At 43.0% G+C, this 22,623-nt stretch overlaps 1 protein-coding gene across 8 annotated transcripts in view; it reads left to right on the plus strand.

Annotated features, from left to right (window-relative positions):
- BCL11A (BCL11 transcription factor A) overlaps positions 1–22,315 on the plus strand; it is a 98,833-nt gene extending 76,518 nt beyond the window's left edge. The window contains exons 3-6 of one of the 8 annotated variants that reach the window (XM_065927333.1): positions 6,577–6,678; positions 12,146–12,288; positions 12,826–13,888; positions 21,883–22,315. In XM_065927333.1, coding sequence (XP_065783405.1) covers positions 6,577–6,678; positions 12,146–12,288; positions 12,826–13,888; positions 21,883–21,974 — 1,400 coding nt within the window. In that variant the 3' untranslated portion in view covers positions 21,975–22,315. Of the gene's footprint in view, positions 1–6,576; positions 6,679–12,145; positions 14,167–21,882 lie in introns of those variants that run through there. The other 7 variants (XM_065927328.1, XM_065927334.1, XM_065927329.1 and 4 more) reach the window with 7 other exon arrangements.
- The last annotated feature ends 308 nt before the right edge of the window (positions 22,316–22,623 follow it).

Below are 22,623 nucleotides of genomic sequence, written 5' to 3' on the forward strand. Positions count from 1 at the left end.
GTCGTTTGTTGAAAATGTGTCAGCAAGTACAAGCCCATCTGAAACTAGCAATGATACATCTGAAATAGATTATTTAAGCCGGGGAGGTGGTATTGTGAGGAAGAACATGGCTATCAGCACTTGTTTGGCTGACTCAGAGGAATAAAACACAGTGAATTCTGCCTTGGCAGACCACCCACCATTCATCAGGGGGGAAAAGGATCAAGGTGAGGGGGATGGGGCAGGAACAAAACAGGACAGATGAACGTTCATAGATTCACCAGCATCCACATGGCTGCAACCATTATTGTAAGAAAATGTGATGTTTGAAAATAAGTTGTGAAAGCTGAATCCTTCACAAAAGTCCTGAGAGTTTATTTATTTAGATGACCATATCCTCTTTTGTCAACTGAGTGGGTTTGTCCATAATATGTTGATTTAAATATACTACCTGTTGAGCCCTGTTTGCTCTGTGTATACCTTGAGCTTTGCTCCTTTCTGGGCATCCACACTTGCCTTTTCTTTTACATAGAAAGTCCTTCCTCTTGTCTCTCCAGGGGTAGTCCCTAAGTTACCTCTTCCCCAGAGCCACTGTCCTATCTTCCAAAATTCCTTTGAATTTCCATCGCAGTTGATCTGTACCTGTCTTGTGACACACTTTCTACTTTGGAGCCTAGCGATTCCTTTCCAGGTCTATCTTCTCTACTAGATGGAGTTTCCTGTAGGGAAGTCTGTGTCTGAGTTGTCTTTGCTTTGCCCACAGAGGTAGCCCATTGCTTTGTGCATTATAGGCACTCAGTAAATAGTTGTTGAATGAATGTGTCAAAGAATAAATGAATGGAATTTAGACTGGGTACACACATTTTGCATAGTGAGGTACACAGTTAAACAAAGGAAAAAAAAAAAACTGTCGTATAAGATGATTTGTCTTTTTATGCAGCTGCCCTTCCAGTCTCCTCGAGAAGTTCCACGATTCTAAGGGAAGAGCTTAAAATGTAATAAAAATTTATCTAATTCACGATCAAGTGAAAATACTTTGGGCCTAGAGCCAAAGAATATTATTGGAATGAACTTTTTTCAACACCCTAAATTTAACCAGCTGGAATTCTTTTTTTAAGTACCATCCTATTCAACCTTTTGAAATGAAGGATTTGCCTTTTAGTGGGAAATCTGCATTTCAACACAAAGATGGAACAACACAATGTCTTTGGCTTACTTATTCTTCTGAAAAGCAAGCTCATTTTTTTTTTTTTTATGAATTATATGCTTTGCTTATGTTAAAGACACAGATTGCAGAAAATTCTGTTTAGGCCTGACAGATTGGTGGCTTGCATTTTTTGCATTTTTAAAGATAAAGGGGCATGAAAGATGTCATCTCTTCTCCCCACTGATAGAGTGGATGCCTAGGGTGAGAACTCTTAACAGGTGAAATTAGTAACATGTTGTTTAGATAATCAAGGCTCTGAGATGATAGAATTGGTTTAAAAAAGGGTGGGGGAAAGAGTTTTTAAGTGAGTGATTGATGAGATTAAAGTCACCGGTGAAGTATCTCGGAATACATGAACAAGCTTCAGCAAAGAAATTCTATCAAGTGATGTCTGTAGAATTCTTGTTTGCTTTCGATTGTACAGAACGTCACGAGTTGGTAAAATCTTAGCTAGTGAAAAAGCATAGTGATGGGAGACGCGCTCACATAAATGCTCATTTCTAGAAAAAAAGGGAATGCAATTTTGACAATATCAGAAGGTTAATTAAGAAGTCTGTGAGCAGTGATAAAACTGGCACATTTTCAGTCAGACTGACACAACTCAAGACACAGGTATTGCTAATGTTGGTTCTATAATATTATATTATACAAACTATAATATACATACTCTAGTAAGTCACAGGATCTGAGAGATGAGGGCGGGCATCTGTCCTAAAGAGGGTCAGGAGATAGAAGGACATTCAATGGATTTGCTTTCAGTTAGATAAAGAAGCCTCTATCCTAGACTAGCTGCACTGTTGTTATTTCTGTGATTTAGATACAGTAATATTACTAGAACTAGAATGATTTCATTCATGGAACTTTACAAACTTTCAGGATGCATTTTTAGTGTAGTCTGTAATTTGGCTATTGGCTGGGGGTGGAGAAGAGACTTGAGAATGCTGGAGCTGGAAGGGACAGGTAGGGTCCTTTATTTTGGCCTGTCACCAGTAGAGAGATTCTTCCCCATCATAGTGGACTGTCATCCATTCTTTTCATGAAGACCTAAGGTGAGTAGGAGGTCATATTTCACAGGGTGACCCTTCCTCTTGGGGATAGCTCTACTCCCGTGCTTCATCTTGTTAGGAAAACAGGGAAATTATCTAGAAATGTGTGTTTAAGAAAAGAAATTAAAAAAAGAAAAGAAATACATAGATGCACATATACATTTTAGCAAACAGCAAACATCCATACATGTATGTACTTCTCTAGAGAGGCCTGGGTTTTCAAATCTTGATAAAAGTTGGCACCTGGAGCAGTCATGCAGTGCTTTGGAAATGTTGCCTTGTGCTCGGCTGTTTCCACCCATTTGTACATCAGCAGGATTACTTGTTGATTGGTAGACAGTGATGTGGCTATATGACATACCCAGGGATTCGTTTTGGAAACCAATAGCAGGTCAATAGTAAAGGAATCTTTGAGATGTTTTTGAGGAAACCTAGAACTTGATTTAATGATCTTCAATTCCAGGGACGTCCCACCTGGCTTATAGCGCTTTCTGTCAAAAGTTGGTCCTGATGCACATAGAAATGTAAAGTGACCCATGCATAACACTCAGTCAAAACCATTCCCAATTCAGTGCAGATTTTTAATGAGACCTGAAAAAAATAAGATTCATTATTTGTTATTTAGCCATAAGGAACCATTGCAACCTAATAATGCATAAGGTCCCTGGGGGAGGAAACAGCAACCCACTCCAGTATTCTTGCCTGGGAAATCCCACGGACAGAGGAACCCAGCGGGCTACATTCCACGGAGTCCCAAAGAGCCAGATATGACTTAGTAACTAAACAATAACAACAACAAATGCATAAGGCATTTCCGAGGCTCTAAATGGAAATGCTGGGTCTGAAGAGACTTTTATGCAACAGAACAGGTTAAAGTGCCTTTCACCAGAGGAGTACAAGGCATATGAAAAGATTGACTCAGAAGAGGGCCACATATTTGCAAATCCAGAAAGGGAAACAGGAGTCCAGTGCTGGGTGCATTACACCATGCAGCATGCCACAGCTGCACTCACAAACATTTCCACTTTTGTGGAAGCAGTGAGGACATCATCTGCCTGACAAAAGCTGGTTTGGAAGTTATGCAAAGAGCGTTCCCTGTTTGAGTCTGGGCCTGTTCCTGATCAGTGAGGGAGGCTGGAACCTTGGACTCCACATGGAGGGATCCTTAGGAATTTCCCAAGCTTGCTCTGGTCCTAAAAGAGGTGAGTTCCAGACAACCTCATAGCCAGTGGATCTCTGCCAGGAGAACATCAAAGCTTCCAGCTTCCATACCTCCCCTTACCCTAAGACAGTGCTTATGAAACTGGATTGTACATATTAATCCCTGGGAGTGCTTGCTAAACTTAGGTTTTTGTATTCCACTCCGCCCCTCCCCATTAACCCAGTTTTTGATTTAGTAAGTCTAAGGAAGGGCCTGGGATGTCGCATTTCAAACAAGCTCCCAGGTGATGCTGATGCTGGGCTTGGGTCTGCACTTTGAGAACCACTGCCCTGAGAGGACCACTGAAGAAATAAAGGGAGCAACAGGTAAACTGCCCACTTCTCTGCCAGCCAGACGAGCCCACCTCCCCCTGGGGAGAATGAAAATGTGGGTGGGAGGAGAAGAGGCCTGGGGTGGGGCAGAGCTGCTGGTTGAAGGTGATGCTTAGACACATTATTTGTGAGACTCCACTCTGCCTAAACCGTGATGAAATAATTGAAAGCATCATAGCAAAAAGTTAAGCCCTAGGGAGGCTATTAACAATTTAGCATTTCCAGTTCCTGTGGGGATGTTGATTCTGCTTACCAAGGAGAATGTGCTTAGAGACGTGTTTGGTGGGAGAGGCTGCACAATCAGCTGGGGCTGCCAGTTGCCTTTCGTTCGTCACTCTTCGTGGGGGAAGAGAAATGCAAATATGAGTCTCTCTCACGAAGTCAGAAGCTTGTTTGGCTCATAGGAACAGTTTTGTTTCTCTTCTATTGGCTGATTCTCAGGGGAAGCAGAGGTAGAGGATGACAACAGTGGGGGTGAGCCAAGAGGCGCAGGAAGCAGATCAGGTGTTGTTTTCTAATTTTGAAACCAAGTCAGTTCATTCAGACTGTTCAAAAGGCCCACTCAACACCTCTGGGCTGGACTCTCCTCCAAGAGCGGTTATTCCTCCCAGTGGTTCAAGAGAAAGAGATCCCTCCTCTCTGGTACTTCTTGGGCAGTGCAGAACATGATGGGAACCACAAGAGGGAAGGAGAGAGATGGATATCCCAGAAAAGAGCCCTGGATGGACAGTCGGGAGACTAATTCTGATCTTCACTTTGTGGTTAACCATCAGTCTAGCTGTGGGCCAGTTACTTCATTTCTCAAGGCCTCAGTTTCCCCATCTACAAAACGAAGGCATTAGACTTGATGATATCTAAGGTTTTTTACAATTCAGAAACCAAAACCAAATCATGGTGCCAGGTACTCAGAGACTTTCCTTGGTGAGACCTCACTTCGCACTGTGGCCTAGTGCTATGGGGAACTGGGCCAGAAGCTTGGTTTGCTCTAGGCCAGTGGGTTAGTAGAGGAGTTTGCCAACAAGAGATGCATGCAACTGGTTAGGCCTGGACAAAGTTAACGGTTCTCCGGTTTCTTGCTGGAGGTCTAGTCGAGGCACCAAAGGGTTGCTTCCCAGAGTCAGGGGCGGGGAATATGAAATGAGATTCTATCCCCATGTGAACATCCACATATCTTGTTGTTCTCATGTTGGGGTCATAGTACCCAGTTGTTTGGGTCTCCTAAGAAACGGATTTCAGTCTTGGTGACAGATTTATTCAATAGCTGAAGCAAGAACAAGTGCATAAATGCATTCTCAGATTTCTCATTGAAAAACGCTATGACTAAATCTGTAGTTAATTTCGCCCTCATCTCTCAATTCATGGAATGTAAGCAGTTGGATGAAGACATGCTTGTTTTCTAAGTCCAGTCTTCTGCTCTTGCTGGTTCATTTTGTGGTATTTGTGTTTTTTGGGGGGGGGTCAGAGAGGAGGACTTGCCTCTGTAGATGGTCCTAGGCAGCCTCCCCGGGCAGGCCGGGTACCAACAGATTTAAGAGCTTCCACGAGCACCACGCCATTGTTACCCACCAGGCTCCTCAGGAAAGGAATGTGCTGGTTGCCCTGGCTATTCTTGGCAGTGGGATCTATAGAAGGGGAACAGGACGTATTTTACACTTGAGACCTGCTATCCTAGAGTATAACAACAACTCTTCTAAGTGCTCTTCATATTAAGCTAATGGAAAACATACTCTGTTTACTCACCATCCAAGTCTGTTTTTCTTCTCTGCTGCCTCCCCCAATCACCTCAAACTCGAGGCCTCTAGAGCACATGGAGTGCCCCTGCTCTGCCCCTCTCCTCCACTCTGTCTCAAGCTAGACCTGTCCATGCTCGGCTAAGCTCAAGGTGGGCTTGCAAAAGCCAGAAACTCACCATATAAACCATACAATCCCCAGGTTGCACAAACCCAATATTTTTCTCACAAAAATCTCAGTGCTAGAAATGCTTCGTTTATGGCTAGATTTGTGTTTATTAGTGTGAGCAGTCATTTTTCCTCACCAGGATGCAGCCCAGTGCAGTGGAATAGAGAAGGTGGGCCACTCTTTCTGGGTGCTGCTGTCTTTGGAATGCTGGTTGTCTCCTAGTCACTGAGTGGCAGGATTCCTTATCCTTAAGGTGAGGATTTGGCCAAATTACCTTAACCTCAGAAGTCTAGTCTTTATGTTGCTTTGTGCTATAAGAAGACATGTCCATATGAGATACTCCATGGATAGAATTCCAAGTCCTGAGATGCCCACGGTTTCCCTATCATTGAAGGTGCTAAATACAGCAGGGGAAGTGTAGGACAGGGAAGGCAGAGTGGAACTCTATTCCAGAAGGAAAGAGTCACAAATCCACTCATTTTTCTGTTACCATATTGTTTTTCGCTTGAGCTTGTCTATAAGTAAAGTAAATGTATGCATGTAAACCAGCCTTGCAGATAACCTCCCCATGTTACCAGCCTGCCAATCATACTAGCAATTTCCTTTTGCTGTTCACATATCTCTTTTAAGACAATAATCAGACTACCAAATGAACCAAAGAACACTCCTTCTCCTACCCCTTACCTAAAACATCAACTCCCTTCCCTTTTGTCAAAAAGACCAAAATTAAAAACAGAACTGTGGGAAAGAAGTCACCACTGTTCATTTGATACAGGCCTTGGGCCTGTTCACTATCTGCAAGGCTGTTGTAATGATGTTAATCTATTTTAATGGAACTGAAATGTGATATCCTGTGGTTTACAATGCACATTGTTTATAGCTTTCATGCTTGATTTTGGGTTTCTTTCACAGATAAACTTCTGCACTGGAGGGGCCTCTCCTCCCCTCGTTCTGCACACGGAGCTCTAATCCCCACGCCTGGGATGAGTGCAGAATATGCCCCGCAGGGTATTTGTAAGTTGAGCATTATTTTCTTCTACAAATGTCCATGTGTGTAGAGATGAGAGTTGCTGGAAATTACCCTTGTGTTTTAAGTACTGAACGGAGTTACTTCCAAAATACCTTGGCATCTGCATATGTGTATCCCATTACTCACTTGGCACCTGGCTCCCCCAGGTCATTCAGCCCCAGTGACTTTTTTCCTTCCCCCTTTTCTTTTTCTCCTTACTGAGGGCATGAGGCTGACAGCAGCTCCTCCCTGTTGGTCTCCTCCCCAGGGTCTTGTGTGGCTCCACAACTGGTGACTGCATAGGTCTGTTCAGGGCCCATTTTATTGCTGGGCATTCACCCTCATGGCCTCATTTAGAGGACTTTGAATTTACTCCATGACATGTGTCTTTAGCAGAGCCCATTACCAGAAAGGACTCAGTTCAGAGTTACTGTAGAGGTATCCTCATGCATATTATATATGCGTGTGTTTTTAAACATGGTATACTTTTATATATGCATGGTACATTACATATGTAATTTCTACTTGTTTTTCTCCTAGTTTCAGAGAAAAATGCCCAGCATTGTTGCTAAAATTCAAAGATACCACCCCCCACCCGCACCATCACTATCACTATCACTGTCCAGTTATTGGTTCAAGCCAACTTTTATAGTGGGGACCTTCTTGTGAAATTTAGATTTGTATGTTTATAAAGATGTTTCTGAAAGATGTTGTTTTAAAAGGTAATATAGTTTGCTTCCCTCTGTTGGAATACATGGTATGAGTCATGCATGGCTAAAAAGTCTGATGGGGAGAGGGTGAGGGCCTGGGGCTTGATTCTACCCCAAACACAAAAAAGTAGGCTCAAGAAGAAAAGAAATGTGCCGTCTAATTTGTATTTAAGGAAACCATTTTTATTTTGAAAATAGTTGAAAAAAATAAAGAGCCAGGAGTTGGGGCCTTCAAGGTGGCTGGTTTTCAGATAGGAGGTCAACTAGACCCAGTCTTCTTGTGAATGGTGTCTGCAGGGCAGGGCCTACAGCCTGAGAACAAACTGGAAGCTGGTTGTTTATTTTTATTAACTCCTAGGTAATTCTAGCTAACAAAGAGTTATTGTATGAAATTTCACAAGCCCTGAGGTCCTGAGGGCTGGGTGGTGCAGGGGTTAAAAGCACCTCCTCCCCAACACCGCCCCAACCTAGCTGGGCTGAAGCCTCGGTTAGGTCACTGATTGTGGAGAACTCAGGGGGTTGGACTCAAGGTGTCAAGTGCCTCCTTGCTGGTGGGGTGGGGAGAGCTCTCCTCATTCTGCTGGGGGTGCCTGCCTGGGGCCTGTCGTTGGCTGTGGGAGCAGAGCCCTGGGAGGGAAGGGAGGAGAAGAGAGTGGGGCATAGAGAGGAGGGTGGAGTGGGGGCCCAGGGACTGCTGCCTGGGAAACAGGCGCCTTCTCTCTCTCTGGCTTCATCCTCCTGAGGGCAGGGAGTTTGATCTGAGGGGGTGGGAAACTAGGAATCTTCTAGTTTGCTGGTGCCCACGCTGGCAGGGCCAGTTTAGGAGTGACCAGAATGAGGTATGTGGGAGTGGGTCGTAGGGATCTAGGAAGTCCTTGGGCAGAACTGATCTGCAACCCACTCGGCTTCCTTAACCATCTGCCCTAGGCTTACAGAGCATTTAGCACTTATGCTGTGGTCTCCTGGCTGTGTGGACCGTGGTCCAGGGCCTTAAAATCACCCGCTTTTGCTTTCCTCTAACCGGGGTCTCCCCTTGACCTGAGAAGGCCTGGATCCTGGATTCCAGTCTTTCCTCCAAAAGCCCTTGTGGGTGTGTAATGTGCGGTTAGTCATCGTGTTAGGTAACTAGTCAAGCCTAGGAATAAAGAAGACTCACATTCATGTTGGACATGATAGTTTACAGAGAGCTTTTATATACATTTGGCATTTGAGCCTCACAATTCTTTAAGGTACTGTTTTTACACTCATTTTACAGACAGGGGCTTCCCTGGTGATCAGAGGGTAAAGGAATCTGCCTGCAATGCAGGAGACCCAGGTTCCATCCATGGGTTGGGAAGATCCCCTGGAGAAGGGAATGCCAACCCACTCCAGTATTCTTGCCTGGGAAATCCCGTGGACAGAGGAGCCTGGCGGGCTACAGTCCATAGTCACAAAGAGTCAGACACGACTGAGCAACTAACACTACAGATAGGAAACCTAAGATTTGAAGAAATTAAATGACTGTCCTAGAGCCACCAGCCAGTAAATAGTAGAGCCAGAGTCCCTCATCAGAGTTTGCTCTTCTAAATTATAACTGCTGAGCATTGGTAACAAACTGGAAATGGGGTCATTCCTTCCTATACAATAAAATGAAATAAAGTAAAAGCTGTAGGTGAGCTAATAGCTCATTTTAACCATTGTGATACCTCAGAGTTCGTCTGCTCGAGGCCAGATCTCCATTTATTGCTCTAAATCAAAACAATCCCCCTGAATGCCCAATGAGGCTCTCAAATTGAGAAGTTGATTTTCATCAGAGTAAATGAAGAATATTATTATATTTTACACGTCAATAAATCAATGTAGCCCTAATTTTGCCACGCAGGAAATCAATTCTGGTCTTTCTAAACCATCAAAGATGTTATGAACAAAGTAATTTCACAAATTATGGCAAGTAACACATTTATTGATGACTGCAGTTTAGGAATTTAGAGTCTGTGAGCACTGTAATATAATATGGTGCACTGGCATGAGCCGAGTGAAATACAGATTATATGGTGAGCCTGTGATGCATCATTCGCTATTAGTGGACTGGTAATAATTACTAGTTTCAAAGCAGCTCTTTCCATGTAATCTTTAGTCTCAATCGTAACAGCCCTTCTCATTGACATTACGATTACACTAGCTGCCCTCATGATCTAGAATATCTAGTTGATGGGAATACTAAAATGCGGTAGTGAAAACTGTATGTTGTGTGCTCATTATAAGATAAAATGCCATTTTCTCTGACCTGATGTATGAGAGAGAGGGGAGGGTAAAAGCCCAGTGTTAACATACTGTAGCATGATCACATAACTGGCTCTGAAAACAAAATTTGAGAAAGCTCAGGGTAGCAAAATAAAATGGACTTTCCTCATTTAAGCCTTTTCAAAGAGACCCAGATGAGATCCTTAATGGAGTGCTATAGGTTTTGGAATTTATTCATGGTGCCTGCAAAACCAGCACTGCTAATTATAGGTCCAGTCCTGGGTTTCAATAGAATATTATAAGGTAAAATACTATTTAAAGGCATTGGTAGTGATGAAAGTGTTAAGGACTTGCTTCAGCTGACAAATCTCCTTTTTACTTACCCAATTCAGATTGTCAGGCTAAATGTATGATAATAACACAGAGTCCTAGAGAGGCAAAGGAGAGAGCCACAGAGGGTCACGGTAGTTGGAACCAGATAGTTTTTTTCCTGCCTATTTAGGACCCAAGTCATTGTTCAACAACAACAAAAAATTTATGAAAATACTCTCAATGATGCTTTTTATTTCTCTTTGAAGCGAGGAGGCAAACAAAAATAGACAGATAATGTGATACTAATGTCAGCGTTTTCTTTCAAAATCTTTCTGCCTTTTTTTATTTCTCCTTCCACATTAGGCAAATGTTTGAAACCTAATTTTGGTATCTTATCATCTAATCTTGTTAAAGAGATTTACCCAGGAGTGGGATATATTGAGTGAGATTATAAATGCATTGTAAAGTAAATTACAAGGTCAGGGCCGGGAGTCCACTATTCAGACAAGTGCTTGAGTGAGGCTGACTTGTTTTGGAATACAAGTGTGTTTGGGGCTCCTGAGAAGATGCTGCCAGCTTCTCTTTCTGACCGGCTAAATGGAGGAATCATAACTGATTAATTCCTCATTCCCACTCTTTTAACTCCATGGTGCATTTTTCCCCTTTTCAAAAGTTACTGACAAATACTATCTGTGGTCCTGTCTGACTCTTTGTGACCCATGGACTGTAGCCCGCCAGGCTCCTCTGTCCATGGGATTCTCCAGGCACGAATACTGGAGTGGGTTGCCGTGCTCCTCCAGGGGATCTTCCCAACCCTTAAAAGGGGGAACCTAAGAATATTTCCCGCTTGTGTTTTAAGTGTCTTTTCTTGAAATTCCTGGGAAGCTACTGATGTTTCTCATCCTAGTCCTCGGGCCACCAGCATCTGTGCCCTTCTAAACGCTGAGATGACTGGTAAACTGTTAGTGACTCCCTTGATTTATATGTTTTTTTAATTTAGCTAGCTCCAAAAAAGAATGATTGGGAAGTCAAGCTGGCCCCTGCTTTGCCACGGCGGCATTTCCCACTCTCGGGTTCTTTTCAGCGAGAGAGAAATAATGTGACTTAAGCAGGGCCCCTCTCCAGACGGCTTGGCGACTGGCCAGAGAGTTGACTAGCTGAACTGTATCTTTCTGTTTCTTTCTCAACTGGAGCTGAGGCTCAGCCGAGGGCGCAGGATGTTGTATAATTTGGTTCACGTTGTTAGCCTCTCAAAATAATGAGGAGGAGGCCAGTGTAGCATTTCTCAGCCTGCTGCCCGTCATGGTGCTGGCTGCTTTAACTGTTCTTCAGTTCGGATGCCGTGTCTGCTTAAGTTGGCACCAGACACTCCTCCTAACTTCTCTAGACTTGCATTTGTTTGACTTGGGGGGACAACTCCTGAAGATTTGATACGGCCCATTGGTTAAGTCTGAATTAAATTTCTCTTTTGAGATTTTTTTGCAGCATCCCTTGAGATAAACATGGGAATCCCCACAGGGTGTTATGGAACCAGAATTAGGACTCACTGCCCCTCACACAGGCTGGGATGTGAGATGTTACTAGTCTCTCTTCCACGTAATTATTTCACAAGGACCTTCTCATGTTTAACAATATCAACAACTAGTGTGTTTCAGGCGAAGATTAAAAGCATTTCTAGGGCCATAGAGAATTGTAATGAGTTAACCTTCTCTTTTTTGATATCTCCATGAAATGATTGCCTGTTTACAAAGTTTACCTGCCACCCAGGGGGTTTTAGGAAGCAGGAGAGTTTCCCTTAGGTCACCTTGTCCAAGTTCCTCACTTCGTGGAGGAGGAAACAGAAACACAGAGATGAAATGGCTTGCCCCAAAAAACACAGCTGGTGAAAGATTGGAAAATTCAGAAGATAGTTGTTGAACTTCCCTAGAATGTAGGAATCCTCATCCTCGAGCTTGGATTGGTCTAGGTTTTTCTTCTTTAAAGACTGGATTTAAAATGCTTAGCACTGAGTCAAACAGCAGGAAGACTGCTTTGACAGTCCCAATTGACAGCACCAATCCCCAGATGTACCAGCCCAATCTAGGCACAGGGGATAGGATCAGTGAGGGCTTAGGCCTTGGGGTTGACAGCTGGGGGCAGGGAAGGCTGGAGGTGGAACATAAATAAGCAATTGCTGATGCCCTCCTCGGTGATTAAACATTGATGTTGGTGTTGTATTATTTTGCAGGTAAAGATGAGCCCAGCAGCTACACATGTACAACTTGCAAACAGCCATTCACCAGTGCATGGTTTCTCTTGCAACACGCACAGAACACTCATGGATTAAGAATCTACTTAGAAAGCGAACACGGAAGTCCCCTGACCCCGCGGGTTGGTATCCCTTCAGGACTAGGTGCAGAATGTCCTTCCCAGCCACCTCTCCATGGGATTCATATTGCAGACAATAACCCCTTTAACCTGCTAAGAATACCAGGATCAGTATCCAGAGAGGCTTCCGGCCTGGCAGAAGGGCGCTTTCCACCCACTCCCCCCCTGTTTAGTCCACCACCGAGACATCACTTGGACCCCCACCGCATAGAGCGCCTGGGGGCGGAAGAGATGGCCCTGGCCACCCATCACCCGAGTGCCTTTGACAGGGTGCTGCGGTTGAATCCAATGGCTATGGAGCCTCCCGCCATGGATTTCTCTAGGAGACTTAGAGAGCTGGCAGGGAACACGTCTAGCCCACCGCTGTCCCCCGGCCGGCCCAGCCCTATGCAAAGGTTACTGCAACCATTCCAGCCAGGTAGCAAGCCGCCCTTCCTGGCGACGCCCCCCCTCCCTCCTCTGCAATCCGCCCCTCCTCCCTCCCAGCCCCCGGTCAAGTCCAAGTCGTGTGAGTTCTGCGGCAAGACGTTCAAATTTCAGAGCAACCTGGTGGTGCACCGGCGCAGCCACACGGGCGAGAAGCCCTACAAGTGCAACCTGTGCGACCACGCGTGCACGCAGGCCAGCAAGCTGAAGCGCCACATGAAGACGCACATGCACAAGTCGTCCCCCATGACGGTCAAGTCGGACGACGGCCTCTCCACCGCCAGCTCCCCGGAACCCGGCACCAGCGACCTGGTGGGCAGCGCCAGCAGCGCGCTCAAGTCCGTGGTGGCCAAGTTCAAGAGCGAGAACGACCCCAACCTGATCCCGGAGAACGGGGACGAGGAGGACGAGGAGGACGACGAGGAAGAGGAGGAAGAGGAGGAAGAGGAGGAGGAGGAGCTGACGGAGAGCGAGAGGGTGGACTACGGCTTCGGGCTGAGCCTGGAGGCGGCGCGCCACCACGAGAACAGCTCGCGGGGCGCGGTGGTGGGCGTGGGCGACGAGGGCCGCCCCCTGCCGGACGTCATGCAGGGCATGGTGCTCAGCTCCATGCAGCACTTCAGCGAGGCCTTCCACCAGGTCCTGGGCGAGAAGCATAAACGCGGCCACCTGGCCGAGGCCGAGGGCCACAGGGACACTTGCGACGAAGACTCGGTGGCCGGCGAGTCGGACCGCATAGACGATGGCACTGTTAACGGCCGCGGCTGCTCCCCGGGTGAGTCGGCCTCGGGGGGTCTGTCCAAAAAGCTGCTGCTGGGCAGCCCCAGCTCGCTGAGCCCCTTCTCCAAGCGCATCAAGCTCGAGAAGGAGTTCGACTTGCCTCCCGCCGCGATGCCCAACACGGAGAACGTGTACTCGCAGTGGCTCGCCGGCTACGCAGCCTCCAGGCAGCTCAAAGATCCCTTCCTGAGCTTCGGAGACTCCAGACAATCGCCTTTCGCCTCCTCGTCGGAGCACTCCTCGGAGAACGGGAGCTTGCGCTTCTCCACGCCGCCCGGGGAGCTGGACGGAGGGATCTCGGGGCGCAGCGGCACGGGAAGTGGAGGGAGCACGCCCCATATTAGTGGTCCGGGCCCGGGCAGGCCCAGCTCAAAAGAGGGCAGACGCAGCGACACTTGTGAGTACTGTGGGAAAGTCTTCAAGAACTGTAGCAATCTCACTGTCCACAGGAGAAGCCACACGGGCGAAAGGCCTTATAAGTGCGAGCTGTGCAACTATGCCTGCGCCCAGAGTAGCAAGCTCACCAGGCACATGAAAACGCATGGCCAGGTGGGGAAGGACGTTTACAAATGTGAAATTTGTAAGATGCCTTTTAGCGTGTACAGTACTCTGGAGAAACACATGAAAAAATGGCACAGTGATCGAGTGTTGAATAATGATATAAAAACTGAATAGAGGTATATGAACACCCCCTCCCTCACTCCCACCTGCCACCTCCTTTTTTCACCACTCCCCGCCCCCCCTTCCCCATCGCCCTCCAGCCCCACAACCTGTAGGATTTTTTTCTAGTCCCATGTGATTTAAACAAACAAACAAACAGAAGTAACGGAAGCTAAGAAAATGAGAGTGCTTGTCACCAGCACACCTGTTGTTTTTTTTTTTCTTCTTTTTTTCTTTTTCTTTTTTTCCTTTATGTTCTCACCGTTTGAATGCATGATCTGTATGGGGCAATACTATTGCATTTTACGCAAACTTTGAGCCTTTCTCTTGTGCAATAATTTACATGTTGTGTATGTTTTTTTTTTTTTTTTTTCTTTTTTAAACTTAGACAGCATGTATGGTATGTTACGGCTATTTTAAATTGTCCCCGATTCGTTGCTGAGAAAACACCGTTGCTGTTTCCAGTTCCGTTCTGAGAGAAAAAGAGAGAGAGAGAGAAAAGACCATGCTGCATACATTCTGTAATACATATCATGTACAGTTTTCTTTTATAACGTGAGGAGGAAAAACAGTCTTTGGATTAACCCTCTATAGACAGAATAGATGGCACTGAAAGAAAATCTCTACACGGTAAATGTCTGTCTCTAAAGGGTTAAATATTATCAATTGGAGAGGAAGAAAAGGCCTTGAATTGACAAATTAACAGAAAAAAAGTTTATTCTATCATTTGGTTTTAAAATATGAGTGCCTTGGATCTATTAAAACCACGTTGATGGTTCTTTCTACTTGTTATGAACTTGTAGCTTAAATCAGCATTGGGTGAGGTAATAAACCTTAGGACCTAGAGTATAATTCTATATTGTATTTCTCACAACAATGGCTACCTAAAAATATGACCCGTTGTCCTAGTTAATCATCATTTTCCCTTTCGTTTAATCTTGTAAGCAAAACTGATTATACCAGTATAAAAGCTATTTTGCTCCTGGTGAGAGCTTAAAAAAAATGGGCTGTTTTGCCCAAAGTTTTATTTTTTTTAACTGATGATTAAATTGAATGTGCAACGTGCAAAGGCCCTGAAACATGATTAAATACATTAGTAAGGAATTCATTTTATGAAGATAACTTGTTTTAAATAATGTCTTTTGAAGAAAAGTTCTGGCATCAGAAGAAATAGATCCAGACCTACTTGGTTGTCAAAGGGACAATCAAACAATAAACGTTAGGACCTCGAATAGCATGTTAAAAAGAAGAGACTGACAATAAGGTTTGACAGAGGGTAACAGAGGGGGAAAAATATGTGATTTATTAGCACAACATGGTACTCTTTGCCATTTTAAACTAGAACAGGTGTATAAGCTAATATTGATACAATGATGATTAACTATGAATTCTTAAGACTTGTGTTTAAATGTGACATTCTTAAAAAAGAAGAAAAAGTTTTAAGAGTAGCAGGATATATGTCTGTGCTCCCTAAAAGTTGTACTTCATTTCTTTTCCATACACTGTGTGCTATTTGTGTTAACATGAAAGAGGATTCATTGTTTTTATTTTATTTTTTTAATTTTTTCTTTTCTTTTCTTTTCTTTTTTATTAAGCTAGCATCTGCCCGAGTTGGTGTTCAAATAGCACTTGACTCTGCCTGTAATATCTGTATCTTTTCTCTAATCAGAGATACAGAGGTTGAGTATAAAATAAACCTGCTCAGATAGGACAATTAAGTGCACTGTACAATTTTCCCAGTTTACAGGTCTATGCTTAAGGGAAAAGTTGCAAGAATGCTGAAAAAAATAATTTGAACACAATCTCATTGATGAGCATTTTTAAAAAAAAAAACTAAAAAAAAAAAAAACTTTGCCAGCCATTTACTTGACTAATGAGCTTACTTACTCGGACTCAACATTGCAAGCGCTGTGAATGGAAAACAGAATACACTTACCATAGAGATGAATGATTGCTTTCGCTTCTACAGTGCAAGGAGTTTTTGTACAAAACTTTTTTAAATATAAATGTTAAGAAAAAAATTTTTTAAAAAAACACTTCATTATGTTTAGGGGGGAACTGCATTTTAGGGTTCCATTGTCTTGGTGGTGTTACAAGACTTGTTATCCATTTAAAAATGGTAGTGGAAATTCTATGCCTTGGATACACACCGCTCTTCAGGTTGTAAAAAAAAAAAACATACATTGGGGAAAGGTTTAAGATTATATAGTACTTAAATATAGGAAAATGCACACTCATGTTGATTCCTATGCTAAAACACATTTATGGTCTTTTTTCTGTATTTCTAGAATGGTATTTGAATTAAATGTTCATCTAGTGTTAGGCACTATAGTATTTATATTGAAGCTTGTATTTTTAACTGTTGCTTGTTCTCTTAAAAGGTATCAATGTACCTTTTTTGGTAGTGGAAAAAAAAAAGACAGGCTGCCACAGTATATTTTTTTAATTTGGCAGGATAATATAGTGCAAATTATTTGTATGCTTCAAAAAAAAGAGAGAGAAACAAAAAAGTGTGACATTGTACAGATGAAAAGCCATATAATGGCGGTTTGGGGGAGCCTGCTAGAATGTCACACGGATGGCTGTCATAGGGGTTGTACATATCCTTTTTGTTCCTTTTTCCTGCTGCCATACTGTATGCAGTACTGCAAGCTAATAACGTCGGTTTGTTATGTAGTGTGCTTTTTGTCCCTTTCCTTCTCTCACCCTACATTCCAGCATCTTACCTTCATATGCAGTAAAAGAAAGAAAGAAAAAAAAAAAAGGAAAAAAAAAAAAACAATGTTTTGCAGTTTTTTTCATTGCCAAAAACTAAATGGTGCTTTATATTTAGATTGGAAAGAATTTCATATGCAAAGCATATTAAAGAGAAAGCCCGCTTTAGTCAATACTTTTTTGTAAATGGCAATGCAGAATATTTTGTTATTGGCCTTTTCTATTCCTGTAATGAAAGCTGTTTGTCGTAACTTGAAATTTTATCTTTTACTATGGGAGTCACTATTTATTATTGCTTATGTGCCCTGTTCAAAACAGAGGCACTTAATTTGATCTTTTATTTTTCTTTGTTTTTATTTTTTTTTTATTTGGATGACCAAAGGTCATTACAACCTGGCTTTTTATTGTATTTGTTTCTGGTCTTTGTTAAGTTCTATTGGAAAAACCACTGTCTGTGTTTTTTTGGCAGTTGTCTGCATTAACCTGTTCATACACCCATTTTGTCCCTTTATTGAAAAAAATAAAAAAATTAAAGTACACAATGTAAGCTTCTTGTGTCCTCATTTGACACACTCTGTAAATTACTTTCAAGAAAATAACAGGTTTTAAGAGAAGGCCAGTCAGTCTTTTTCAGGATTATTTCTATGGGCATTTTGATGCGTGTATTATACCATAAAGGAACATAAAGTACTTACTACATTAAAATAGACATATCTCAAGCCATGGAAATAGTTTTTAGACTTTATAGTTCTAGAATAATTTTCAAGAAATGGAAAGTGTTTTCAGTCTGATGTTAAAAACTTTCCCTCCATCTCTTAGCCGTAATCCACTCATATATAAATGAAAAACTTACTGGTAATAGCATCTTAAACTTTTATTCCCTCTGGATTTTTTTCGCTGTTCTTGTCTGAAAGTTCTTTTCTATTCTCCCAACCTGCCCTATGGTAGAATATAATGTAAAAAAGGTGTTTTTTTTTTTTTTTTTAATTCAGCTCTTTTCTTTCCGAGTAAGAGTCTTTCCTCATACCCAGAATAACCCCACCCCTCAAATCTAAAAATCCAGAAATGAAAGCATCAGGTATAAAAAGAGAGGAAAAGAAAGCAGTAACTAGGAGTTTAGCCCGCTTTGGCCAAATGTGTGGAATCAGCCACTGATTTCCTGAGATACCTGAAGGTTTGCTCTGTGATTCTAAGAGCCTAAGGGACCCTAGATGGGACAGATGTTTTAGCTGTTTTTACAGTCTTTTTGACTGATAGCAGATGAGAGTGGGAATACCCTTTAGTTATCTTTTGACCTACCAACAGACTTATAAAATGAAGCAACATCTTTGAAAAGCAAGTTAGGTCTGTCTTAAAAGCCCCTCCTTAGAAATCTGTGTTGTCATTTTTACAAATACTGCATGTTGCAGCATCTACACACGTACCTCTGTGATACTGTCTCCCTGTTCCCAGTGTAGATGAATGGATATGACATTGTTCTTATTTTTGTAAAAACCAAAACAAAAGCCATTCTGTTGTCTTGTGGTAGCATTTCTGTTGCTCAATTCTTATGCCCTGGTGCCTTGTGAGGTGGCCTTTTCACGGAATACCTTTTGTCTGAGGCAAGAATAGTTTTATCTTTCTAAAATACAGGGAAAGTAGGTGTACTTTTTTTAAAAGTCTGATTGGGTGGAAAGCAGAGAGGCAGAGAGGAATCCGGTAAGAGATGATTTGGGAGAGTATAGTGGAGGAGCTGGGGTGGCATGAGGGGGTACTTACAGAATGTGATAGTTGGCAGTGAAGTGAGGGGAGATATATGTGTTTTAGATAAGTTTGATTCACCAACGCAACCAGAATGCTGTTCAAGACATAGAGAAATAGTCTTCATTGCCATGCCAGCTTCAGATACGGTGACTTCTGCTTCACCATATTAAATGTCCATAAAACTGCTGTGTGTTCCTATCACTCCTTTATTAGGCGCTGTGAGTACAGCTGTGCAGGTTTTATATACAGTATTCATTTTAATTTCTCAATATATGATGCTCTTAGTGTAATTAGGTTTTGCATCCTGACAGACAGAATTAATGGTGGATACTGTATGCTTGTATGCTCAAATTTCTTAAATCAAATGGGGACTGGGGAGGGGTGCAAACATCTGGTGATAAATCACAAATTGTGTTTGATTTACATAATCCCAAAGTTAAATAAATTTATTGGGAGACAGGTTCTTCAGGGTTCTCAATCTCCTGACTTATTGAAACCCTCCTATAAAATATTATTCCTGAAGCTTTGTGAATAATAGAAGCCTGAAAACCTAGGCAACAGGAAGATAGCTTATAAATGACATCTTGCATCTGGAACACTAAAATTAAAAATCTTAATTTAAATAATAAAAAACATTTCCAACAGTAGATGAATTCATAATAAAGTTTTTTAAAACAAAGAAATAATAAGGATGAACACATTTCAGGATTCTCAAGTTAAATTTATGTGATACCCCTGATGTGTTGAATGCAATATTCTCTATATACTTGAATGCCTGGTGCTTAAAATATTCTTTTATCTTCATTTTGAAAACAATAAACAGGAGTACAGTAAACAGCTGTGTCTCACAGATTTTAACTGAGACACTCTGCCTTACATGTAGTACCTTCATCCCAAAACCATGTACCGTTCTCTCTCTGTTTAGGACTTACAAAAAGAGTGAGACGGACATATTTTAAAGGTTGCTAAGAAATAAGATTGGTTCTTCATTTGTACCAGCACTGGCAGGAAGTGTGAAGTAGCCGAGTTTTTTCCCAGGGCATTCTGTGATAGAACTGTTTATTTAAATACCATTTCTGTATATGCAATAAGTTCATCCTGTATATATTCATAATGCTGGAAGTGAGAACTTGAAAGGAAGTGGCGGTGGAGGTTAGATATCATTTCATTTGGGGAAATAAGGAAATGAGATGGTTTGTTCACAGACACTAAAAGTTTGTTCAAAGGTATTGGGATATGTCAGGCCTTCCTGAAAAGGAGTTGAGAGGCCTCAGGCCCCATGCTGTCCTTCTTCAAACACTTTACTCTCTGAGAGTGAGGGAGGAAATTCAGAATTTTCATTTTTTAAACCCCTCCCCTGCTCCATGATTTCCTATGGCTGTGTTGTAATCGTGTGTTCTTCATTATGATTTGTTCCTCCATTGTCCCTGGGCCTGTTCAAGAATGTTCACTTCTATACTCTTTTTTTTCTCTCCCGCCCCCCAGACTTCCCATTTAAAAAGAAAAAAAAATTGTGGGACTTTTGCTGGTATAAGAATGGGATTGGCAGTGCTCTTTAAACCTTCTTGGAAAAATGTTTTTTAAAAGATTGTTAGATTTTAAAAGATTGTTAGCTTTTAAAAGGCGTTAGCCACTTAGCAAAGTTTCCTGTCTTCTAAGGCCCTGCCACTTTCCCAATTAAGAATAAATGAACCCCTTTTTAGAGACATAGACATCAGAACACAGATGGAATTGGGATGATGTACATTTATTCCAGGGCTGCTTTAGCTACAAATGGTAGGCATGGGTTGTTGGGTCTGCACTTTTGCTTGCTGTCATCTTGTTATCCCATTAGGCCACTGTTTCATTTAGTAAAACACATGGCCAATAAATCAGCCTTTAGGGGGATGGGCCTGTTTCTCTCTCTCTCTCTATTTCCCAGTGTCATTCATGATCATGGGAGGCGATCAATTCCTCCCTTTCACGTGGGAAAGGAGACCAATACAGTTCACAGGGGTCACTGTACTCAAGAACCTAAACTTGGCCAAACGCAACTCGATGGTTGATCCAAATACTGTTTTTCCTTTCTGTGAAGTGGTAAAGGGAGCATTTATCAGGTCTTTACAAGATGGCAGAAAAGGCAAATTAAACCAGTTCCCCAAGGTCTGTCCTCTAAAGCAGGGCCCCCAAACCCATGGGTTGGGGGGGGCTGTGTTTTTAAATAATGGTGGATGTGGTACATGCACATGCTAGCTATATACTTTGTTGGGATTTTAAGTATCGGTAGCAGGCTGACAAAGTGGCTTGATGAGGGTATCAGCGAAAGGAGCTTCAACGACAGTGACTTAGGGCTGGGCCCGGAATGGGGATTCCCCAGAGCCCACCTGGATACAGCAGGCCCCTCAGCTCAGGTCTCCACGCTCAGGGGGGTTTTCGGAAAGCAGCCGAGCTCCAGACCCTGGGGCCTCCTGCGGCGCCAAGTCAGGGGAGAGGAGGCCCCAGGCCCCTGCTTCGGGTCGCCATGGCAACGAAGCCTGGAATGCCACAGTGGTAGCCCTCTTCCTCGGCACATCCCACATCCGGACTCCCACTTCTGCTGCTTCAAGTCAATGTACACAGCAAGGGAGGAGCCCCGAAGGAAAATAACCACTCCCTTCTTCCCTCCATCACTGCCTTGCCCCCTTACAAAAAGAAAAAAAAGAAAAGAAAACTGCATGTTTGAAAGAAACTACAGGCAGTTTTTGGTGCCATTTGGGAGCAACTGTTTTGAGTTCTGGTTTCCTCTTCAGAGATTTGTTCGCCTCTTGTAAATCGTTGGCTGCTTTGACGTTGAACTTGATAACATTTCATGTTTTTGTTGTGCTGCTTTTACATCAATTTTTATTTTTTTGTTTCTTTATAATTTTATTATTATTTTAAGGAAATGTCCCCCTCCCTCCCCCCCTCCCCTGTTCTCCTCAACCAAAGGACTGTTTCCTACTCAGTTTGCTCAGCTATAAGGGCAAGTGTTTCCTTACAGGTGTGTCCCCAGCTTATTAGGACTATCCTGGGGTAGGGAGGGGGTCTGGGTCCTTTGGGGGAGGAGGGGAGAGAGGTGTGGGAAAGAACTCAGAGGTCAGAGATGTGGGGGAGGTGGGGAGATTCAGGTTTAAATCATGCTTAAGATGCCAGTGGCTCAACCTGTGTTTAAGTTGTAATTTTTAAAAAGCTAGTTAGAGAACAGAAAATCACTGGGCCAAATCACACCTGTATTTTTTTTTTTTCCTCCTTCCTCTGTCTCCAACCTCTTTCTAGGTTCTTCACACACCCCCATTCGGCGTAGTGCCCAGAGAGCTCAAGATGTGTGGCAGTTTTCGGATGGAAGCTCGAGAACCCTTAAGTTCTGAGAAAATTTGAACCCCCAGGGGCGGGGTGGACGCGAGCCGCCCAGCCGACATCTGCGTGGTCTGTCATCCTGCTAGTTTGTGATGTTTTCTGACAGTAGCCTCCAAGAAGCCGTTGTGCGAAGACAGAGTCCTGCAGTGTCCTTCCTGTCCGGGCCTGCAGTGTCATTTTATTTATATTTTTTAATAAAAAGTAAAAACAAAAAAACAGACCCACATTGGAACAGTGAATCAGTCCCCTAGAGAGGGTCTGTGGACCACCGCTGCCCCTCCGAGACCAGCCAACCCAATTCCCTGTCTTGTGGAAATGAGCATGAGTTCCCCAAACCCCTTGTTTCTATACATTCTATGTTGTCTTTTAAGAAGTGTGCTTAACATTGACACAATAAATGTTGGAGCTTTAGGTGGTGTTTGTTTGTTCTTTAATTATTAATGCTTATGAGACAATGCAGCTGCTTTCGAACTGTGTTTCTGAACCCATGTCCTGCAGACACCCGTCAGGTGGGAAGGAGGGACAGATCTGAGGGATGGGTAGGAGGTGTAGGAGGGGAAATAGGTTACTGCTTATCAGATGGCATAAATTTTCAAGGAGAATCAAAATGCAAAACTTGGGAATAAATCATAGCAATATCATAATTAATGTAGTAGTAGT

The sequence above is a fragment of the Muntiacus reevesi genome, chromosome 3 (genome assembly GCF_963930625.1).
Source record: "Muntiacus reevesi chromosome 3, mMunRee1.1, whole genome shotgun sequence".
Lineage (NCBI taxonomy): Eukaryota > Metazoa > Chordata > Mammalia > Artiodactyla > Cervidae > Muntiacus > Muntiacus reevesi.